At 51.8% G+C, this 21,663-nt stretch overlaps 1 protein-coding gene across 4 annotated transcripts in view; it reads right to left on the bottom strand.

Annotated features, from left to right (window-relative positions):
* Positions 1-17,763, bottom strand: part of ADAMTS14 (ADAM metallopeptidase with thrombospondin type 1 motif 14) — a 37,774-nt gene extending 20,011 nt beyond the window's left edge. For all 4 annotated transcript variants that reach the window (XM_049811026.1, XM_049811025.1, XM_049811024.1 and 1 more), the window contains exons 1-5: positions 17,658-17,763; positions 16,742-17,163; positions 9,448-9,604; positions 7,981-8,177; positions 33-116 (exon numbers count right to left, since the gene is read on the bottom strand). In XM_049811026.1, the coding sequence (XP_049666983.1) occupies positions 33-116; positions 7,981-8,177; positions 9,448-9,604; positions 16,742-17,163; positions 17,658-17,730 (933 nt within the window). In that variant the 5' untranslated portion in view covers positions 17,731-17,763. The remainder of the gene's footprint in view (positions 1-32; positions 117-7,980; positions 8,178-9,447; positions 9,605-16,741; positions 17,164-17,657) is intronic.
* Between the last annotated feature and the right edge of the window lie 3,900 nt (positions 17,764-21,663).

Consider the following 21,663-nt stretch of genomic DNA (forward strand, 5'->3'; position numbering starts at 1 on the left):
TCCTCCTCGCCACGTCCGAGTGCCGTATTTACCTGGCGGTATCCCACCATGATCATCCTGACCAGCACGATGTTGATGTGAACGCCCAGGGACTCGTCGTGATAAATTTCATCCACCTGAAGAAGGGAGGGAAATAAAACAGAGAAGAAGTTAAGACCATCCCAGCTCTCAAGCTCCTCCTGTCCTCCAAGCTCCCACGTTCAGCATTCTACCCCGCTTTCCAAGACTGCACAAGACCAGGTGCAAAGATCTCATCTCCCTCCTCCCACTCCCAGCTTTTTTTTATGATTATTTTCCCCCGTGTAAAAACCATGAAGTCAAAAAGCCAAGCTGGAATAAGCCAAATTTCCCCAGGATGGGTGGCTCAGATGGTCAATGACATCATGGCATCACCCGTCCCATCGAGAGAGCGGAGGAGAGCTGTGTTTCCCACAGGGGATGCCTCTGCCGTCGAGCATCTCGCAATGAGCCATTGCCCCCTTCGGAGTATGAATTCCTCAGTTGGAAGGAAACGCTTCAGACTCCAGCATCCTTGCATTCGGTGGAAAGAAAAACTGGCTTTTTGGGGAGAGGCGAGAGATCGTATCAAAGCAAGGGCATTACTCAGTTATACCGGTGAGTCAAATTTGACCTACCGCTTCCGAAACCCCAGGAGAAGACAACACAAGGAAAAGAACAGGGAGGGCTTGTGAGTCAATAAGATATCTATCAACGGCGGCTATTAAAAATGACTTCGCAAAGGAAATAATGAGCTATAACCTTTTCCTTCTGCGTTTCTAGGACAAATAAACAAATTCTACTCCTAAGTGCTACCAAGAGAAGAAGACACCCAGTTGAGAAAGGTTCCTGCGAGCTGAGCACGGTGACAGCCGGCCACCGAGCGAGGCACTGAGCGGGCAGCCCTAAACCCATGCAAGCGCAGGAGATCCCGTACCAGCCTTCACCCACCTGTGAAAACACAGCCCAGGAAAAAAACCTGATTTTTAGTGAACGGGACTTTCTTATTCCCCAGAAGTCTTCAAAATGAACGCTGCTACAGCTGGGGGTTTACTGCAGAAGTCAAGGAAGTCAAACTAAAACCATTTTTAATATTGACTAGAATTAACGTTTAAATTAAAATATACTGTTTCAGCTTTGTCCAAGAGAGAAATAATTCACCTCAGCTCTATCATAGTTTCCCAGACTAGATGAATATTATAAAGCCAGATTTCTGGAGCTTTTCTGGTTTTTTCCCCATTCCTTGTTGGGTTTTTTTTTAAGCTTACATTTGAACTCGAGGGTTGGATGACAACTACCCCTTTACCGCTGCCCAAATCCAAGTCAGCCATTTCCCAGACTGCCTTGTGCCTTGCGAGCCACCCAATTTATAGGCTGTGTATCCGTTTGAAATACCCACTCGGGCCATTTTTAAACCCAAAGACCCAGCGTTAACATTTCCCCATGGCAACTAATACTCCCGTGGAACAGCTTCGAGCTTTACAGAGAGGTAATGCAGGTCCTGAGCCTGCCATGTCTTGAACGCAGCAAAATTGATTAAAAAAATAAATCAATCAACAAATAAATCACCAGTCCATTCCCATTAATGCATCCCTCTGGATGCACAAGCTGTAAGCCCCGCAGGGTCATTTCTTCATCAGCGTGGAAAGATAACGCTGCACGACCCATCCTCAGCTCACCCCTGCTTATCGTGGTTGGGATGCTCCTTCACGCTACACCAGTACATTTTAAAGGCATTTTGTAAGAATAATGAGAATATGATAGATTTCTTCCAATGCTAATTTTTTTTTTGGGGGGGGGAGATGCGCACAGATGGGAGGAAGGTCGTGCAGAGCTGCAGCTGGGCTCCTGCTTGCAAACATTACTCATACCTACATTCCCACCAAAGCACGAAGCACCCGTCCCAGCAAGGAGCTGCAACACCCCAGGGGGGTCACACTCAGCCCTGGGTTTTGGGATGTAGGAGGCTTTGGCATCCTGGAGAAAACGTTAGCGGATCCGAGAAGTCCCACGTCAGGAGTTTGACCTTTTACAAAAATATTTCAGCCTTAATGCGTGTCATATGAGAAGTAATATAAAAGGGCAAGAAAACGGAGGGGAGAGAGGGAGAAATGAAAAATATGCTGTGGCCCTGAAGAACTGGAGAGCTGGACCTGGGGAACACTTGAGGGGAACAAGGAGGAAAAACACAGCCATTTCCTTCACTTTCCCAAATCTTTATGCGTTTTCCTTCACCGCCAGCGCCTGTGGGGAGCTGGAGCACCATTAAGTCAGTGCCTCAGCATCATCCGCTGGCACTCTGCTGCTTGCTCCCCGCTCCCGAGGACCCCTCGATCCATCGGGATGAACGGCGTTCCCGCCTTAGGGACCTGTCCGCCAGCTGGAGCTCCCGGACAAGCCGCTGCCCAACCTCGCCATGACTCAAAACACCCAAGGGAGCAGCGCAGACCTCTCCCTTCCCGGCTGCACAGGATATTTTGGCAGGATGCTCGGCAGACCCCACGGGCAGCGGGAAAGGATGCTCCGTGACAGCCTGCCGCACCGCAGCCCCAGCCAGGGAGCGAAGAGGAGGGTCGCATCCAGAAGAAGAAGGAGCACGAGCAAAGGAGCTGTCGGGGCAAGAGCTTTGCTCCGTGCCGGCTTACCTACCCAGCAGCTCTCCTCTCAGCAATGCCTTTTCCCACCAGCGGTGCCTGCAAACAGTCCCCAGGTCTGAGAAGAGCTCCCCGCCCCAAACTGTGCACCCGCAGGCAACATTATTAGCTACCCTGGAAGAAAAAAAAATTGGGGAACAGCAACACTTTTCACAGGCACTGACAAATAAACTCATCAAAGCCCTCCCAGCACTGCGCATCCTTCCTCAGCCTTGCTAGAAAAGCGGCTACGGACAGCAGCAGGACCATGAGCAGCTTAGAAACAGCTCATTAAGGGACTAAGAGGCAAGAAACTGTATTATTCCAAGATGGGATTTAATCCCCTAAATCTTCCTTTTAAAGTAGTGCTAAATCCCACTCTCCTCCAGCTAACAGGGACTAGGTCTCCCTCCAGCCTCTGAACCAAAGAGTTAACCCTAAACCCCAGCCCCTGTTTTGTCTAGGGGAGGGCAGCATTTAGGCGGGGATCTGTACCTAACAGATACCAGCTCGGCAGCAGTGACCTTTACGGTTAATTGAGAAAGCAGATGTGGAACCAGACCGCCCAAGGCTATGGACTTCCCTTAATAGCCAGATATAAATAATTGATCGAGAAAAAAAAATTTAAAAACAAATCAAAAGGGCTCGGCACTCGCTGCCATGGAGGCTGCAACCCCACGGTCCCCAAGTTTCGGGGGGGGGTGTGAGCATCAGCAGGGCCAGCATCCCCCCCAGTGCCACAGTGCCTGTGGAAGGAGAAGCGGGGATGGAGCTGCTGGGGGCCAAGCATCACCTCCCCGCTCCCCATCAACCCGCCCTGGAGTTGGTTCAAGCCAGCAGAGGGGATGGAAATTGGCCCGGAGAGCAGTTTGCAGGCTTGGCACGACTCCCCCTGCCCTCTGCGGATGCCATGAAGTGAGTCAAAGTCTTCAAAGAAGATTCCCCCCGAAAATACCTGCTCAGCAAAGGGCTCTGGTAAAGGGACCCACCTTCCTGAAGAGAGATGGGATAAAGATCTTCTTATCCCTCTCACCCATGTGGTTAGATGCCCAGCCTTTTTAATACTGTCACCTGGCAAGAAACATTCTCCTATTTCATTTGAAAGAGGATTTTTTTCGCCTAAAACAGATCAGCCCTTCAGGTTAACTGCATGTTAAGGGCAAACCAGCAAGAACAACCAGCCCGCAGGCAACTCCAAAGGCCCCAGCCCTGCAATGCCAAGGGGACGACGTTAATGCTTTCCAAAGAATGAAAGGAACATTAAAACTCCGTGCGTCCTCTCCGAAAAGCTCGATGAATTTGCCAAGTGCATAGGACCCCCTGCCCAGACGCTCGCTGGCGCTGGGAGTGAGCAAGGCTGCCTACCGAAATCCCTGCAAGCCTCTGGCCAGCCCCGAGCCTGCAGCCCCAGACACAAGCTCTCGACAGCAAACCGCACTGGCAACGTCTAGACCTCGCCGTTCTTCAGGGAAGGAAAACAAAGAGAGAGACACGAGAAGAATTTGCCAAACCAGCAGAATAGCTGACATTTCAAAACCCCAGATCGCTTACTCAGAACAGCCAAGTCATCCTTAAGCTCCTTTCTTTTATTCCCTCACTCAATTTTCATGCCGGTGGATTCACCCCAAGCCTGTTTTCTGGGGCTGAGGGGCTAGGAACAGAAGCAAAAGTCCTCCTGACCACATTATTGGGCTTGCTACGTGCATCCTGCAGGGATGCACACCGCTGTGTACGCCTTTGCGAGGGCTGACCCACGTTATCTATGTTTTCAGTGCAGAGGAATGGAGGAAAGGGGAGGTTTGCTCTGCAGAGCAAGACTCTAGATTTTATCACAGGTCTCTTCGCAACAGGCTATGTTGTCCCAAAAACATAGCAACAAACACATGAGCCTATATAGGGGGTGCGAAAAAACGCATGCATGCATTAAGAGAGACATCAGAGGTATTTTTTGTTATTATCAGTTGGTAAGGAGATGGCTCGTGAACCACTAAAAAAACCCCATACAGCAGAAGGACTACAAGACGCCCGTTATTTTAGACCAGCCTCCCTCCTGAAATGGCACCAAGCTTAGCAAATCAGTGTCTCGAGCAATTCATGCTCCGGCTTGGCTTTTCAGATAATCCCAGGTTAAAATTAAAGCCGGAGGTTTGATTCCCCCCCCCCCCCCCCCCCCAACCCTCTCCTCTGTGGGGTCTCAGTAGCATTCTTTGTCGCTCAGCCCTTGGGAACAATAATTCGGCCAATGTGCCGGAGGGGAGCCGGGCAAGTCCTAGCCTGGAGAAGGCTCTGACTCACGGGGTTTCCCTAGTAACCCGAAACAATTGGAAAACACCAAGTACCTTTGCATCTTTAACCAAATCATAGGCAATATCCTACAAAAACCCAGCAAACCAGTTGACACCAGGGCCAGGCTTAACTGAGCCCATAGTTCGTCTTGTCTCCTCCAAACGGCACCAGCCGCAGCCCTGAGAGCATCAGGGGCGAGCGGTGGGAAGTCGGGAGGAGAAAACCAAGGAGCCCAACTGAACGACAAGGGGCTGAAAAGCAAAGCAGGACACAAAACGTTTCCTGTCCTCTTTCCCTTACGGGGTGCTGGATCCCCTCCTGGTTCCCAGCCCTTCTCCCCACCCTTCAGCCCTCGCACGCAGCAATCACTGCGGCTGGGGGATGCTAATTACGCTTCGATAGCATCGCTATCCCTGCCACGGGCAGCAAGCAAGACAGGGGAACGGCTTTCCCCAGCTTCCACATCACCCAATATTCATCCCGAGAGCCCAGCATCAGGGAGGGGGCCAGGTTTTGCTAGGGTGGACACAGCTCAGAGTTACGAGAGATGCTCACGCGCGTCTTCTCCAGCGTGCACAGCAAGTGATTGCAAAGGATGCGTTTCCCACTCACTCCAACCTGACCCAAAATCCTCGCGTAGCCTCCAAGCCAAGAAGGGAACGGCAGGCTGGGAGCTAGCAGAGACGGCAGCCTGCCGGGAAGCTCTTAAGTGCACAAAAGGAGCAGTCATCCTCATGTCAGCTTCCTAGGATGGACACAGCGCCGTTTAATGAAAAGCCTGGCAACCCTATTTCTGGCAACAAAATAAGGGTGGGGGTTTTTTTCTTATTAAAAAAAAAAAAAAGTTCTCTGTGACGAATCACTTACCACCAAGCTTCGGCCGACACCGAGTTCCTAATAAAAGGGTTTGTGTCTCAGGGAGAGACCCAGGACCCTACCTACAGCAGCGCTGCGTTAAGCCAAGCCCGCGCAGCACCGGGAAGGGGTACGTCTCCCACCACCCCCTCGGCACCCAACAGGGACCCCAGAAAAGGCCAGGAAAGTTTTTGATGAACTTCCAAGCTCGCTGCCCCCTTTTCTCGGGACAGATCTTGATAGGAAAACTCCTGGAGGCTTTCCCAGCTGGCTCCCATGCACCATCTCCCCAGCATACTCCAGCCCAGCTCATTAAGTCCTTTCCTCGTTAGAGGGCTGGCCAAGCCTCTCCTCCTTCCCCTTGCCTCCAACTAATGGGATTAGCGTTCGGCTGTGTGGTCCCAGCACGCTCCTCCCCGCCAGCCCTCGGCACCCTCCTCTCTCTCGCTCTCTCCCTCTGCCATCCAGGCCAGAAAGCATGTTTTTTTCTGCTGAATCGGGTATTTTAAGGCAATCCGAGCCGGTAAGGAAACGAGGCAGCGCCAAGGGAAGAGGAGGCAGACGGAGGTCACGGCAAAGCCGGAAAGAAAACGCACTAAAAAGCAGAAAGAAAGAAGGGGAAGGGGGTGGGGGAAGAACATATAGAAGGAAATAATACTTGGGGAAGTATTTGTTGCGTGCATTATCCTGGTTTTTTCCCCCCTTTTATTGATGCTGCTTTTCTCCCCTCTTTATTTAATTCATTAAAGTCTCCAGCGCTGCCTTTATTTGAATAGACAGTGGTCCGCCCTTCTCCCAGCACAGCATCCCGCGCATTCACTCCCTGAAAAGTCCTGCCCGCGGGGTATAAACCATGAAATGCGCCTGAAAACCAACCTTTTGATTAGAGCTGACAATCCCCAGGCGCTCAAACCGTCTGTCCTCCCCGATCGGAAAGGAAAAATGACATCATCTCCGACCCCCGTAACGTGGGAAGAGCCCTGGGGTCAGAATGGGGAACCCTGCGGCTTCCCGCTTGCAGAAGGATTTAATAAGCAAAGGGGAGAAACTTTCAGAGAGGGAATTTAAGTGATGCTGAGAGCATCCTACCACAGGCATCGGGATAACGCACTGGAGAATAAAACATTTTAGTGAACGCATTTGCTTTTTAAAACCAACATCTTCCCTATTTGGGACCGGCCACATTACACTTGGCCTCTAATCCTGCAAATCCTTACCCCTTATGTTGATCATTTCCCCTTCATTACTGGCAATATGGCTCTGAGCCTGCCTGCCAGGGCAGAAATAATGCCCAAACAAGCAACCAAAAAGCAAAAGCATCTTTATAGCTTGGTTATTTTTGAGCTGGTTGTGCCTTTCGAACATTTTCTGTCACCATGCAAAATAGTACTGAAATAAAAATAAATAAATAGTGGCAAGGATAAAGCATGGAAAACAAAACAAAAATGGGACAGCGCGCAAAAGAGATCTTTGAACGCTGACCCTATTTGCAGATGTTCAGGTGCCAGCAGAGCAAACCTCCTGCAAGATGAATAGCTGAATAAATATTGATCCTTCCACATCTCTCAGGACTTGGGGAACACGCACATTTTTATCTTAAAAAGGAAAGAAAAGCAGTGTAGGGAATCGCCACAAGCTGCCCCGCGCCACCGGGCAAGGAGAGACGCAGAAGCAGGGCTGCTGTAAAGCTGCTATAGGTGCACAGGTTTTCCGAGTAATGTGAACAAACTTCTAAAAATCTATAAAAATCTTCCCCCCATCAACAAATACTACTCAAAATAAATAATAAACACCATAATTACAAAATAAGTAATAAATATCACTATTTCAAACCAAATAATCAACAACCATTCTCTTTCCTAGCATTTGCTGAGGTTTCAGCCATGAGGAGGAGACGGTCTTGGCCAGGAGAAACAGAAGATGCTCTTGGACTCAGGTGATAGACAGTGATGGCAACCAACACGCCAGACCCTGCCGTTGGCCAGGGGAACGTGACAGAGATGAACATAAAAGGGCTCTGCTTTCCATCGCTCTGATTGCCACAGCTATTAAATGCCAGAGCCAGCTGTGCGAAGGAACAGCCCTTCCTGCAGCACTTTCCCCTCCCCAAAACCATTTTTTTTCCAGGATAACAGATTTGCAGCACCAGAAAAGCAGCAAACCTAGGGAGGGGTGGGAGTCATGGCACCCCCCCAAAGCCAAGTCTTACTATATTCATGAGGGTGAGGACGTAGTTCTGGACGTGCTCCTTCCCGTGGAAGCGTACGACCGAGTCGTCCACCGCCAGCAAGACCTCGATGTTGTAGTCGTCCTTCCTGGCGTGACGCCTCTTGCGCTCCGCGTCCCCCAGCCGCTCCGTCATCAGCTCCAGGGAGTTGGGGAGATCGCCCACCTGCACGCCGGGCACTGGGCAAGGCATGGGGGGCAGAAGAAGAAAGAGCCATTGAGGGGACCTGACAACATGGTCACACTCCAAAAAAATTTAAATTAAGCAGGAAAAATAAATAGGATGTTTAACTCCAACCCGGTTGCTGATCCAGCTTGCCGTACAGTGGGGAAAGGGCTCTGAATTGGGAGCGAACGGCACCAAAAGACACATCTACGCGATGATGGTCCTACATTGTCCGTTGGGTGGTGGTGGGACACCCAGGGAGGTGGGGAGAAGACGTGCAAAAGTGCGGGCTGCTCTTTGAGAGTGGGCAGCCGTAGCCAGAGCATCCTCTATCCTTCATAGAATCCTTCACCCTTCATCCCACCCTTCACCCCATCACCCAGCAGCGCCTTCAAAGCTCTCAATCTCAACCCCATTACGCGATGCTACAAAAGGAACGGGCACACCCTGGAAAACTTTCAAACTTTTTTAAAAATCAGGGAGCTGATTACGATGCCACAAGAGGTGAATAAACGCTGGGGAAGGCTAATGCCTCTACGTAAATATAAATAGGTTTATAGAGTGCTTTTGCACAACATTGACCCCACGCTTGTAAACACTTCTAGGTGTGCTCGGCTTTGTGCGGGTGAGAGGGGACGTCAGCAGGTGATTTATGCGTGCAGAGTGCAGCGCATGGCTATGTGATGCTATAAAAAAAAAAAAAAAAAAAAAAAAAAAAAGCGCCACGTTTTCTCCTTCAAGGCAAAGAAGAAGAAAGAAAAAGGACAAGGCACTAGAAAAGCCAAATGAATTATGAACACTGGGAAAAGGAAGAGCTTCTGTCGTCTGTTAAAAAGTCAAATCAACGCCACATTTCTCAATGTATAGGTGATTAAAACAAGACTGCAGCACCTATATCTCCAAGGTGTTGGACCAAGTCTGGCTCTTCCCAACCCCTTCACTCATGAGTCCCGACTCTGCTTCCCATCCCAAGCCCGATGTGACCATCCACGGGCCTGATCACACCCATCTAGGAGATCCTTCCTCTTTGAAGAAGAGGAAGAATAACTCCTATATAACTCATCCAATTTTAACGAAATTTGGAAGAATTTCAGAGTTCCCAGCAAAAGCCCGGCATTTTCTTTCCTTTCTTCTTGCTGACGACCCAACCGGCAGTTAAAGCCAGCCTAAAGCCATAGGGCCAGACTTATGACCCAGAGGGCAAGTGGAAGGAGAAATCCTCTCCCCACAAGAAATAGTTATTCTAAATTGCTGGGAAACACACTAGAATCAAGGAGCCCCTACCTTCGGGGTGGAGGTCCTGGCGGGGCTTGGTGCCATCCTGCCGGATGGCCGACCGGCGGTACACCACGTGTGCCCTCCCGTGCTCCTCCGTCTCCTGCTGCCCCCTCTCCAGGGGCTCGATGAAGAACTCGTTGCTGTCTGTCCGAATCAGGCCAGCCTGGACTCCACAAAGAGATAAAGAAAAGGGGGGGGGGGGGAAAAAAGCGTGTTTTTATATATGCATACATGTACATACACACTCAATATGCTCATTAAAGATTGATGCGCAGCATGCATGAATGCAAGGGGGAAAAGCATCCCAAATAAACCGGGTGTCTTGTTGCTACTCCATGACACTGGGATGGATCCGTTACCATGTTCATGTATGATGACCTTTACCTTCTCCTGTAGATGGAAAAAAAAATAAAAAAGGGGGCAAAAAACAACCAACCAAAAAAAAACCAGGCCACAATTCAACTTATGTCTTTATATGGTTAGGAAACTCCATTCCTCCTCATCAGCGACAAGTTTTTCTGCCTAACCCTGCGGATCAGGGGATACAGGCTGCACGGGCTTCCACGCCACGTCACCTCCCTGCACCCTCCCCATCCCCATCCCCATCCCCATGGTGCCGGGGAGGAAACGTGCCATTTCACTGATTCTACGAGCTGCGATCACAGCTCAAAGGAAGGAAAAAGAAACTATCACCTCTGCCCCATGAAGTGCTTGGGAATTAACGCAGGGGAATCCCTTCGGAGAAGCTGGAAAGCATTACGACTCCACCTCCCAAACACGGGGAAGATGAATGAGAGGGCAATCATCGCTGGAAATGTTGCCCTGGCTACCGACCTGCTCCTAATTAACACCAAGCTCCCACCAAATCCTGCTTACATCAACCTGAGCGCTCATGCCCCGCAGCGCCCGCCGGCTCAGACCTTAGGCAAGCAAAAGGATCGCCAGGATTTGGCTTCCATCCCGCGGGCAGCCCTCGCCCAGCCTGGCATTTTTCACGGCTCCCTCCATCGCGCACGCGCGCGCTCCTTCCTCCGGCACTGCCCGCGCTGCCTGCTGTTGAATAGCTGCCTGGAAAGCGCGAGCGGAACATATGGATCTGTTCTTACAGCTGTTCAACAGCGTGTACCTACTGGAGTCCTCATCAGGGCTGGGGTACTGGAACTGTTTTCGTCAAATAAAATACAATAAAATATATGTATATTTTGCACAGAGCGGTATGAAGACATGACCTGGGCTCTGTAAACAGCCAGGCAAAACTGGGGGTCTTCCAAGCCCACCTGGGTCATCGGATCACCTTTGCGTTCACGTACCGTTGCATTCGTCATGGCATCAGCCAACCCGGCTCTGTTAGACTTCATCAAGTTTCCTGCTCCACTTGGGTTTTATTACCTGCTTAACTCCTCTGGAAGGCAGGTTTTTGGCTGGTTTTGTTTCACCTCCTTCCCAAGGAATCCAAGTACGGGCAGTTGTGCTAGGATTGACTTGCCCGACACACCTATCTCAGATCCTTCCCACAGGAGACGTTCAGGTCACCAGGGCAGGACCTCTCCAGCCAGGGCTTGTCCCACCACCCCAAGCCAAGGCAGTGAAGATCCCAGCCAGGTTCAACCAAGAGTCTGGAGCACCAGGCAAGGTGGTGGTGATGAGGCAGAGATCAAGCCAGGGAGTCAACCCACAGATCAGATCCAGTGATGGTTGGACAAGTCCATGATGACGGGGCAGGTCCAAGCTGTTGCTGCTCTTTGTTATATGATATGAGAAGGTGGGCATCCATTGCTTAACACAAAAACGAGTAGCTGGGTGGGCATCCAACACAGGCATGGCAAACACACTTGGATTTTACATCCATGAATTACGCTGATGACTTCCCCTCAACTAACGTGCTTCCAGCTTCCTCATCACTACAAATTTGGGCTGGAGCGTCACTCCTGCTACCCGAAAGCACCCGGCGCGGTACCCCTGCCAGCACCCTATTTTAGCTCAGCGGCGGAAGAAACAACCCCTGCCCCAGGAGGAGGTCTGCTAGGACATCGCTACCCCCTCGCAACCCTGCCACGGGGCGTTTCACCCGGGACAAGGCATCCCAAAGCCGGTTGATGGGTTTACGGCGAAAGCCGGGACTTGCTGAGTCAGGCGGCCGGAGGAAAGCCGCGCCGCGGCGCCGGGGCAAGGCTGGATTAAAATATGAAAGAGCCTGGTCCCAAGCCACAGCCCACTTGGGTTTGTGCTGCTCTACAGCTCGTGACTAATTATATATGGCTCAAGAAATAAAGCAGCCTAGGCTTTCTCGCCCATGCTTTCTCCCAAAGGCAGGATGCAACACACTGCTGACTCCAGCGATGACCGACGGGCAAAGTGGATATCGCAAGAACTCGTGCACACGTCTGATCAGAGCACCCTCATAAATGAAACAGAAACCGCAGCAGTCACTTGGGCATTTACAAAAATAAAAAAAAACAACCCAAAAACACCATTGCAAGAGGCATGCATGAACCTGCTCAGTCTTAAAAAGGAGCAGCTCGGGTTGTATTTCAGCATTTTGGGTAGGTTATAACCGTAGGGAGGCAGCAAGAGAGGCCAGACGCCACCCAAAAAGCTCCAATAAGCCTTCCTTGGGCGCTTGCCAAGAGATCGATCCCATCCTCAGCGATCCATTTATCATGTGCTTCCCATCCCCTAATTCTATTTGGTTTAATAATACCAAATCAAATGAAATCTGGTAAGGTGGGACTATCAGTACTGATATTTCTAACACGAGATGCTGTCTGCAGCTCTCGGTGAAGGTAATTCCCGAAGTAAGAAAATGGCCCTTTGGAGACAATTCCACTGGAAAGAAGGAAAATACGCTGCTTTTTTTTTTTTTTTTTTTTTTCTTTTAAGGAAAACATCAAACTCATTTCTGCCAGCTCACAGAGGGTAAAATCTCTTTTCCAGCTCTCCTGCGTCTCCCCAGGCTATGGGAGAGATGGCCTGGACTCGCCAGCTCAGCACCAGCCTCGCTAAGGGGGATCCCCCCCACCACCACCCCGGGTAAGCGACTCCTCCATTACCACTGGGTAAAAAGCTCCAACTCCCACAGGAATTCAGGAAATTCTGACACTTCAACGCAGCTGAAATGTGGAAAAATTAATAAAGCTGCTCCACTCAGCCAGAGAAGCAAACAGCACCGAGGAGGGGGAAATCCAGCTGCGTGCATAGTATGTATTTTTCCTACACGATTCACACTTAATTTGGACAAAAAGTCCCAGAAAGCCGGGCTGTGTGTGAACGCAGGCACCATCGCTAGCCACCGCTCCCCTTCCATCCCAAGATTGCCCAGCGAGGGCATCGGAAGGATCTGGAAAGGGATGCATCTGCCCCGCGCGGAGCTGGACCACGGCTGGCAGCCACACGGTTTGCATGGCACCGGGGCACAGCCCAGAGGTGCTCGGTCACTATTTTGGTACCTCTTCACCTGCAAGCTCATTGGCATCACAGGGGAACACGAAATTAAGGGAGATAATTAACCACTGAGACTTTTACCCCACGCTCTTTACTGGGCACGCGGTCTAGTATTGCAGACTCGGGCAAGATGCTTAGCAGGACGCAGAGAGAGCTTTCCACTGGTGAAATTGGGGGGTAAAATACCACTTTCGGACTTGGGGGGTAAAATACCACCTTTGGACACTTTTGCTCCGTTCCCATTGAGAGCAACATGCCGAGACATCTCACACTCCAGGCGTTTAAACCAGCACCTTTTTTCTTGCCGAAATGAACCCTAGAGTTGAGGAGCTGCAAGGAAAATCCTGGAAGACAAATCCATGCTTTTTTGCGCAGGGGCATCGTTATGGGGACTGTTTCTCCCTTCGTTCCCTATTAATTACTGTTCCTGAGGGCTTTTGTGCTCTGCTTATCCGCTGCCACCCATCTGAAGCAAGCCAGGGCAACAGGGATGGAAAACGCTGGCTCTACGGTTTGCAGCACGTTGGCGTTTGGTGCAAATAACCCCGGAGAGCAGCAGGGAAAAGTCAGCCACGAAAAGCAAACAGGGGGCCTACAGATGATAACTCTTCACCCATCCCTGCAACCAGCGAAGCACGAAGGAAGCAAGATCGACCACACGCTGCTAAAGCTGGCGTGGAAAGATGGGATGCCTTCACTGCAGCGAGATGTGTCTGCCGGGGGAGATTTCCGCCTAACGCTACTTTACCAGTTAGGAATTTGGTGGCTTGGATCAGCTTTGAAATTATGTTATGGCCGACAGCATCTTCCCACCCTGGTACGAGACACCCTTGCAACAAAAAAAAAAAAAACAAAACAAAAAAAAGGCTGGATTTTCATGCGTGGATGCCTGCAGCAAATAACCCATGTGGAAGGTGCCATGGGTTTGGCATCTGTGAAAAAAAAATCAGCTCACTTACATGGCTAAATAAGGATTTAGGAAAGACTTAATGTGTACTCTCTGTTTCAAGAACTGGGTTGGGTTTTTTTTTTCTCATTATTTATAATCTCAGTCTCCATTTATACACAGTGTAATCTCTTTGTGTACACAGCCTTCATCCGCAGCATCCCGGAACGCTTCCTCTGACCAGAAACGAGCGGCCAAGCGCGGTCCTGTGCCTCCCACGCACGCTATACTGGGATGCAAAAGCCGCAAGCCCCTTTTGAAGCTGGTGGAGAACATCCAGCAAAAGTCCACAGTAATTCCAGGGTACGTGCAGACCGAAGAGCAACAAAGCTACCTACAGCCGGTGCTCCCCACATTAAATTAGTCCTTATTTAGCGTGAGGTTAACAACAGTCCCCATCGTGTACATCCCTCCCAGAAGCTCTGCTGCTTCTCTGCTGGGTCATGCTGGAGGTAGACCGTGGTCATAAATACCATCCTCCCATCCCATCCTCGCCTATCGCCACATTCCGGTTCTGTTTCTTGGTCCACTTGCTACCTCAAGCTCTTTTTACTGCTTTTTGGAGGGTTTTTTTGGGTCCTCTTGATCTCACAGCTCCTCCAAAGGGGATATATAAGCTGTCAGACTTACCTAAGCCAGAGGACCATACAGCAATCTACACCAGCCAGAAAACCCATGAAAGAGAAAAACCAACCGCAGCGTTGACCGTATCACAAAATCCTCTTTACCAGGGCAGGAGCAGAGCCCCTGCTCGGGCTCTGTCCTCCTGACCTCTTCCCCCAGCCTGCAATCACATGTGCTTCGCTGGATGATGGGAAATTGCTGCTTGAGGCCAGGGCACTTATTTGTTGGCCACGGAGCAATAAATACATTGCAGGAAGAAAAGAAAAAAAAAAAAAAAAAAAGTGTATTTTTTTTCTCTTCCCTTAGTGCTGCTGGAGCTCTACATGAAGAAATAAAACATCTGCGAGACAACACATCGGCAACCACGATGCCAATAGCGTGTCCCACGATAGCTTCGGAAACGGGGGTGCACCAAAACTGCCCTGCAGAAGCCCTCGGCGTTTGCAAACCACCGAAGTCCCGTGCATCAGCACAACGCGGCTCGGCTAATCCCACCCCTCATGGCAGAGCTGGCTCCCTGGGGGGCTAACGAAGGTAAAAAGGGAAGAAGCGAGCGCCCTGAGCTGCTGATGCTGGGGGAAGAGCCCCTTCTTCCTTTACATGAGCTTAAAAGAGTGGGCTTGGGGTTACCAGGGATGGCAAGACAGGTATGGCTGCATAAATCCACATACAAAAGCATCCCGCAGTCCAAGCTACATCCTAAACCGGCGTCGCTGCTACTACCTGCGGCCAAGGGATGGCTGGCACAAGGGCAAAAATAACAACAACCGCCGCCTGAGAAGATGCACGAGGGGCTGAGATGGGCGAACTTGGGGCTAAAGCCTAGAAAAGCCTGGAAAAGTTAAACTAAAGCCTACCTGAGCTGGACCCTAACGGTACAGCGGGCTCTGGGGAAGAGAAACCCCCCAACACCGTCCTCGCTGCTTCCCAGACACAGACTCGGCTGCTGACCGCTTCCAACATCCCTTCGCTCGCGATGCCAACCGGGAATTCTATCTGCAATGCAACCTGCACGCTTAAAATCAGGTTTTCAATTGGGACGCAGCACTACTAGTTGTTTGCTAGAGCTATTGGAAATACCTTTAAAGCTTTCAAGCCTGCCCAAATTCACCCGCCCCAGCACGATCCACATTACAGGGAAATTTCTGCAAATTCACAGTCTCAGCCGATTCCAGAAAAGCTGCTTCAAAAGGTGTGGATTATGTGCTAAAATTGTTGGCAAAAAAAAAAAACTACTATATGTAGGCGAAATATGTATTTCTAACTGTGCTGCTCTATCATTTCTGCTCGTATAGTAACACCAGGCACTGTATAAAAAGAAAGGAATGCCAAATTGTTTGTGCTAGCAGCTAAAATTGGCTAAGGAACTCCCGGAATAAAACAACCAAAAAAGAAATAGATTAAAAAAAAAAAGGCAAAATAAGACATTTACTGCAACCCAGCAGTAACGCAACTGGTACCAGGAGAAAACAGCAAATGCTCGCACATACAACAAGAATTAAATTGGCTCAAAGGAAGTTTGAAGGGCAATGGGCCAATGGTATAAAAAAATCAGAAGCTATTCCTCGAGCGTATCAAAGGTAGGAAGCCCACAGGCAGACCAGACGCTGGGGATAAGGAGGTAACAGAACCATTTAAGCAATTAACGCGCCGTAGCAGTAAGTTACCGATGCTGAACTGCGCTCACCCTGCAGTCGGAAAGCCAAAACGCTCTGAGCGCATCAGCTATTAGTAACAAAAAAAACAAAAAAAAAAAAAAAAAAAAGAGGTCCTTCCTGAAAAAAGATGCTTAGCGGGAAGAAGACCACATGCTAACAGTGATTTCGGGAGATGCTCGAGCTCACTCGGCCTCATTGAAGAGGTGGGAAACGCAGAGGAAAAAGTTCCTGAAGCAGCCCCAAGGTAAAACGCGGGTGAGCGAGGATGCAGCAGCATCACCGGCAGCGTGGGTACCCGCAGGCGTTACGGCATCCGACACGGTCCCCCTCCGGGCAGGAGGCAGCTCAGGCATGGGACAGGCAATTTTTTCAACCCCTTTAATTAAACATAGCTGCACGTAGAGCGGAAGGACAGAGCGCTCACACGTGTAGTACCCTGCCCTGCTTACGCCACAAGCCACATGGGGAAAGGGAACCCGCAGCAGCCAGCCGGTAAAGGGCAACGTACGGTGCAGACACCTAACGCATCACCAAAAAAAAAAAAAAATTAAAAAATCAGGTTTCAGGACACCTCTTCAGAGAAAACCACACCAAAACGCGGGCGGCGCGCACGAGGCCTCGAGGAGCTTACCAGTCCGTCGCAGTTGCTGATGGCCACGGCGGCTCCGGGCATGCCGGAGATGTCGCCGGTGAAAAGGCACCGCTGTTGGAGGGGTTCCCGGAAAAGCACCTCAAAATCCTCCTGCCATTCGGCCACGGCGCCCGCCGGCACCAACCGCCGGTTGGGCCTCAGCCGGAGGTGCAGCTCCTTCCCGAAAACCGTGACGTTGAAGTAGAGCAAGCGGCCGCCGGCCCCGCGGCGCTGGGGGGACTCATCCGGGGGGCTGCGCGGGACACGGCGACGGGACGGGCGCAGGGACGGGGGACAGGCGGCTTCGCCGATCCCCGCCGCCGCCTCGCCGGACACCACGTGCGAGAGGAAGCGACCCCGGCAATCGGCGCTGAAGGGAACGATCACACCATACTCGCTGAGTTTGCCGGACAGGAGCAGCTCTGCGGAGACAAGACGGAGGGAAAAGGGCTCGACGACGGGCACGGAGCATCCCGCGCGCCGGGATTTCGGTGGCCAACCCAACTCGGGGAGCCTTTGGCGAGCCCCGCCGAAGCTCGATAAGCCCAAGAGCTACTTTTCCCCTCCCGACGCAGCCCCGCTTTGTAGTTTTAACCGAGCGCGTCAACCGTAGCAGAATAAACTCGGGCTGACGTGCCCCTCGCACGCCAAGCACGCCAACTATTTCTCGCCCAACCTCCATCTCCCCCCAATTTCCCACTGAACCCAAACACACACTCTCCCCCCCCCCCCCCGCCTCAACCCCAACCCTCTCCTTTCTCCCCAACCTCCGGGGTCCAAGCCACCTGTCAAAACAACCCCCGAGGAAAAAAACAACACCAACCCCCCCCCCCAAAAAAAAAATAATAAAAAACAAAAAACCACACACACACACCACGCCGTAGGGGAGGGGGGGGGAGGTGGGCAGGGGCCGTACCTGGGGCACTGCCGGCGGCCAGGCAGCCGTGCAGGGGGACGAGGCAGGAGAGCACCAGCCGCAGATAATCCATTTGGGGCCGGCGGCGCGGCGCGGCGCGGCGGGCTGCGGGGCGGGCGGGCGGGCTGCGGGGCGGGCGGCGCCCGGCGCCCGCCTCTCCCCCCGCCGCCGCCGCCGCCGCCGCCGCTGCCGCCGCTGCCGGGGCCACCGGGGCCGGGGCCGGGGCCGCTCCCGCCGCCGCCGCCGCCTGTGAGGGGAGGGAAGGGGGGGGGGGGGGGGGGGGAAGGGGGGAAGGGGGGGGGGGGGGGGGGAGGGCGGCGCGCTACGCGCCCGCGGCCCCCCGTGCGCGGCGTGGGGCGGGCCGGGGGCAGGGTTTGAGGGAAGGGGGTGGGAGTTATGGGGTTTGTGGGGTTGGTTGGGGTTTTTTTTTTTTTTTTTAGTAGTAGTATTCTTTTCCTTAATTTATTTTTTTTTTAATAATTTAATTTATTTCCCCCCCCCCCTTTTACTTTTTCATATTAAAAAGTTCTCGGGTTGCGCTTGGATGGTTCTTTTCTCGGAGATTTTTTTTTTGGAAAAAAAAAAAAAAAAAAAGCCGTTTCGGGCAGCCGGCTCCTGCCAGCCCTCCCTCCCCCGCCCCGCGGCCGCTCGGCTCCAGCCCTGCCCGAACAAAGGCGAAGCGCGGCGGGAACCCCCCCCCCCCCCCGCCCCTCCTGGCTCTGCCCCTTCTCTCTTTGCCTGGGGGTTCTCCCCAAAACCCACCCGGGTTCTCCCCAAAACCCACCCCTGGCCCCACGCTGGAGCAGGACCCCAACCCAGAGGAACTCCTTAAGGAAAGCCAAATCGTCTCCCAGCGCTTCAACCGCTGCCGCTTCGTGGGGTGTAGGTAAACATCCCGGTTAGAACCAGCTGGGGTGATTATTTTTTTTTATTTTTTTTTTTTTTCTCCTCCCTTCAGTTTTTAGGAAGGGATACGATGGGGAGAAGGCGCGCTCGCAGGCGAGCGGCACCTCGTCTCTGGATGCCGGGTTGCCGGTTCTCCAAGGCCGCCCGCCGCTTGGGTTTTCCAACGGGAGTCCATCACCGAAGCTCTGCGGCCGGGACCGCGCGGTTCAGTACACCCTGCGCTTCATCGGGCTCCTCCCTACCGCCCTTACAAGGGGCAAAAAAATTGGGTTGTCCCCTCAAAAAAATAAACAGAATGTCAACAAACCCAACGCCACAAGAAAGGGGCTTCCCTCAACGCTTCTTGTCATTGCGGAAGACGCCCAACGGCGCGAATGCTTGAAGCACAGGGCAGAGGACGAGCGGCCACCAGAACCCTCTAGAGCAGGGCCTCTCGTCAGCTCTTGCCCAAACCTGACCTCCATCAGCGTGGAGGAACACACCTTCTGGGACCGTTTGCATTTTGCTGGGTCCAGCTATGTTGGTTTTTGGGGTTTTTTTTTTGCTTCTGAATCACATTCTGGACAGGACTCTTAAGGCCGGTTCCAGGGAGGGGGCTGTGCTGCAGCACCGGTAATACCAGTTGTGCTGGTTGTGCAGTGGATTATACTTACCTGGGGCCTCAGGGGCAGTTCGGGTTACGCTGAGCAACCCAAAGCCTGTCCTAAGAGGTAATCCCTGCCTTGAAGACCTTCTCATCTAAGCCGCCGCAGGAGCCAGAGCGCCATGGGAAAGGCGAGCAGGGAAAAACACCGTGCCAGGCTGCAAACTTCACATCAGCTCGACCGTTAGGATTATTATTTTGGATCTCCTTGGTAGGACCTCGGTTGAAGCTTTGCTCCCAGCACGGCGATGCCAGGAGCAGCAGGAGAGGACCACCGTTGGAGAAAAGCCACCTGTGGAAAAGCCCTGCTTACCTCCGCTGTGGACGTGGGTGGATGGTGAGGCCGCTTGGGTGCCAGAAGAAGGATCCGCACGTGGGGACGGGGAACCCCTCGGAGATGGTCCTGCTGCAGCTGTATCTGGTGCAGCGCTGAGGGAAGCGGTACTTCAGCGCTCTCCGGTCGTGTTAACGCAGAACGGATGCTGCCAAAGCATTGCTCCAGAGCTGTAGATGAGGGTGAAGAGCTTTGCTTTCTAGCTGGGTGATTGGGTTGGGTTTTGGAGAGAGAAGAGGAGACTGAGGTCTCGGTGATCAAGATCCAACCAAAAAAACCCTGTAGGCAAAGCCACAAGATGCCTCCAGGAAAAGAGATGAACAAGCTTACTTCAACTAGGGAAAGAGAATTTCAAGTGGGAAGAACAGACTTTATTTCCCGGTCTAAGTCTTCGCATGCTTCTGTTGCTTAGTGCAATACATAATTAAACAGAAGAAGTGATATGTAAGAAATTCTTTGCATGAAAGATAGAAAAAGAATTTGTGCTCCAAGCATTTTAGGTGATTTAGGCAGATACGCACCCGTTAGAGCATTAAAGCTGGAACAAGCCCTCATTATGACTAGATTTATGATGAAACACGTAATAAAGAGCATACTTTACTTGTGAAGAGCAGCTCCGCAAAACATCATTTAATTACTTTTTTGCAGAGGCAGAAACTATTGCTTCCTCCGCAAGATCCATGAACTCATCCAGTCCCTCTAGACCATTAACACTTCCCCGACGTTACCAAACCATTGGCTTCGGCAGCATAAATCTGGCTGAACAACGATGGCCGTGAACCGACATGCAACTCCCTCCACACGTGGACCTTCTGAAGGTCCATAAAGAAATGGGTTTGGGTACCGATCCTATAACTTGCTGTGCGTGGTGAGAAGATGACCCCGAAGGGGATCTCTTGAGCTCCCAGATGCCGAGATGTTAATTTGTCACCCTCACAGTGGCATCGGCCCTACCCATTGGTCTTACCTGCCTGAAATATTAGAACGATCAACCACTACAAGCGGATGTTGGTGTTCTCTCTACCAATACACCATCATTTAAAAAGTTGTTCTTTCCAGCCTTCTTCCTCCCAATTCCCAGCATAAAGAGAGGATGGGAAGAGTGAAAAAACAAGGCAACTATGGGATATTTCTTGCTGGGAAGGCCAAATCGAGACCTGCAACAATTTAATCTTTTGCTAATAAATTAATAATGGAGGGGAGAGACGGCGACTGCGTCGTAGCATCGCCCCAAGCGGGGCAGAAGCCACACAGAGGAGACCCCGGGGGTCCCTCACACCCCGGAGGGGACTTGGCCAAGGCAGCAGGGCGGGTACCTGGACACCCCAGCTCCTTTTCCCCATCAACGCACTCACTTTTGCCCCCTCAAAAGCCCCGCAACGCCCCATTTCAGCTGCAGCTGAAGACAACAAGACCTGCAGTGACCCCCGGCCCCTCTGCCCCCTGTTTTGTCCTTTTCTTTCCTTCCCCATTTGTCCTTTCCCTCCTGTCCTTCCCCTTTGCTTTGGCCCCTCTATTCTCCTCTTTGTCTCCTCACTTCGCCTTTCCCCTCCTGGCCTATAACTCTGCCTGACCCTTCTCCTTGACTTTAGGCTTAACCTTTTCCTTTCCATTTTTGAGTTCAAATGGAGCCTTTTCCTGTTTTCCCCTCCTCGAGTGCTAGTTTATCTCGAGCCCCCGCTTCCTCCACCGATAATACGCTCTGTAATTCTGCTTTCTGATTCAATGGGCCCTCCTCTCTTCAGCCCTGAGATTTGCCGGTGACATCTTTTCAGGGACTTTCCCATTTACTGAGTGACCTCTAGGTCCGGGGAGGAGCAATTTTTCTTTCCAGCTTCCAGCGAAGAAAGCCGACAACAGCTGCTGCTTTTAAAACCCCAAATCAGATCGTTTTCCCTCTGGGAGACTCCAGCGTGTATTCCCAGAGCCTGATTTTTATCTGGCGGTACCCAAGCTCTGCCCATCCCGGCCGGGTACCACTCGGAGCCGGAGCGCAGGCAGTGTGCCCCACACCTCCGCGCGGGGGGGTGTGCGTGTCCCCACTGGTAGTAGATGTGGCTATTGGCCCCTAAGTGCGACTAATCTTGAATTTGAGGGCTGGGGAAACCTCCACACCAGGCTGG

Source organism: Accipiter gentilis, chromosome 9, assembly GCF_929443795.1.
Source record: "Accipiter gentilis chromosome 9, bAccGen1.1, whole genome shotgun sequence".
Classification (NCBI taxonomy): Eukaryota; Metazoa; Chordata; class Aves; order Accipitriformes; family Accipitridae; genus Astur; species Astur gentilis.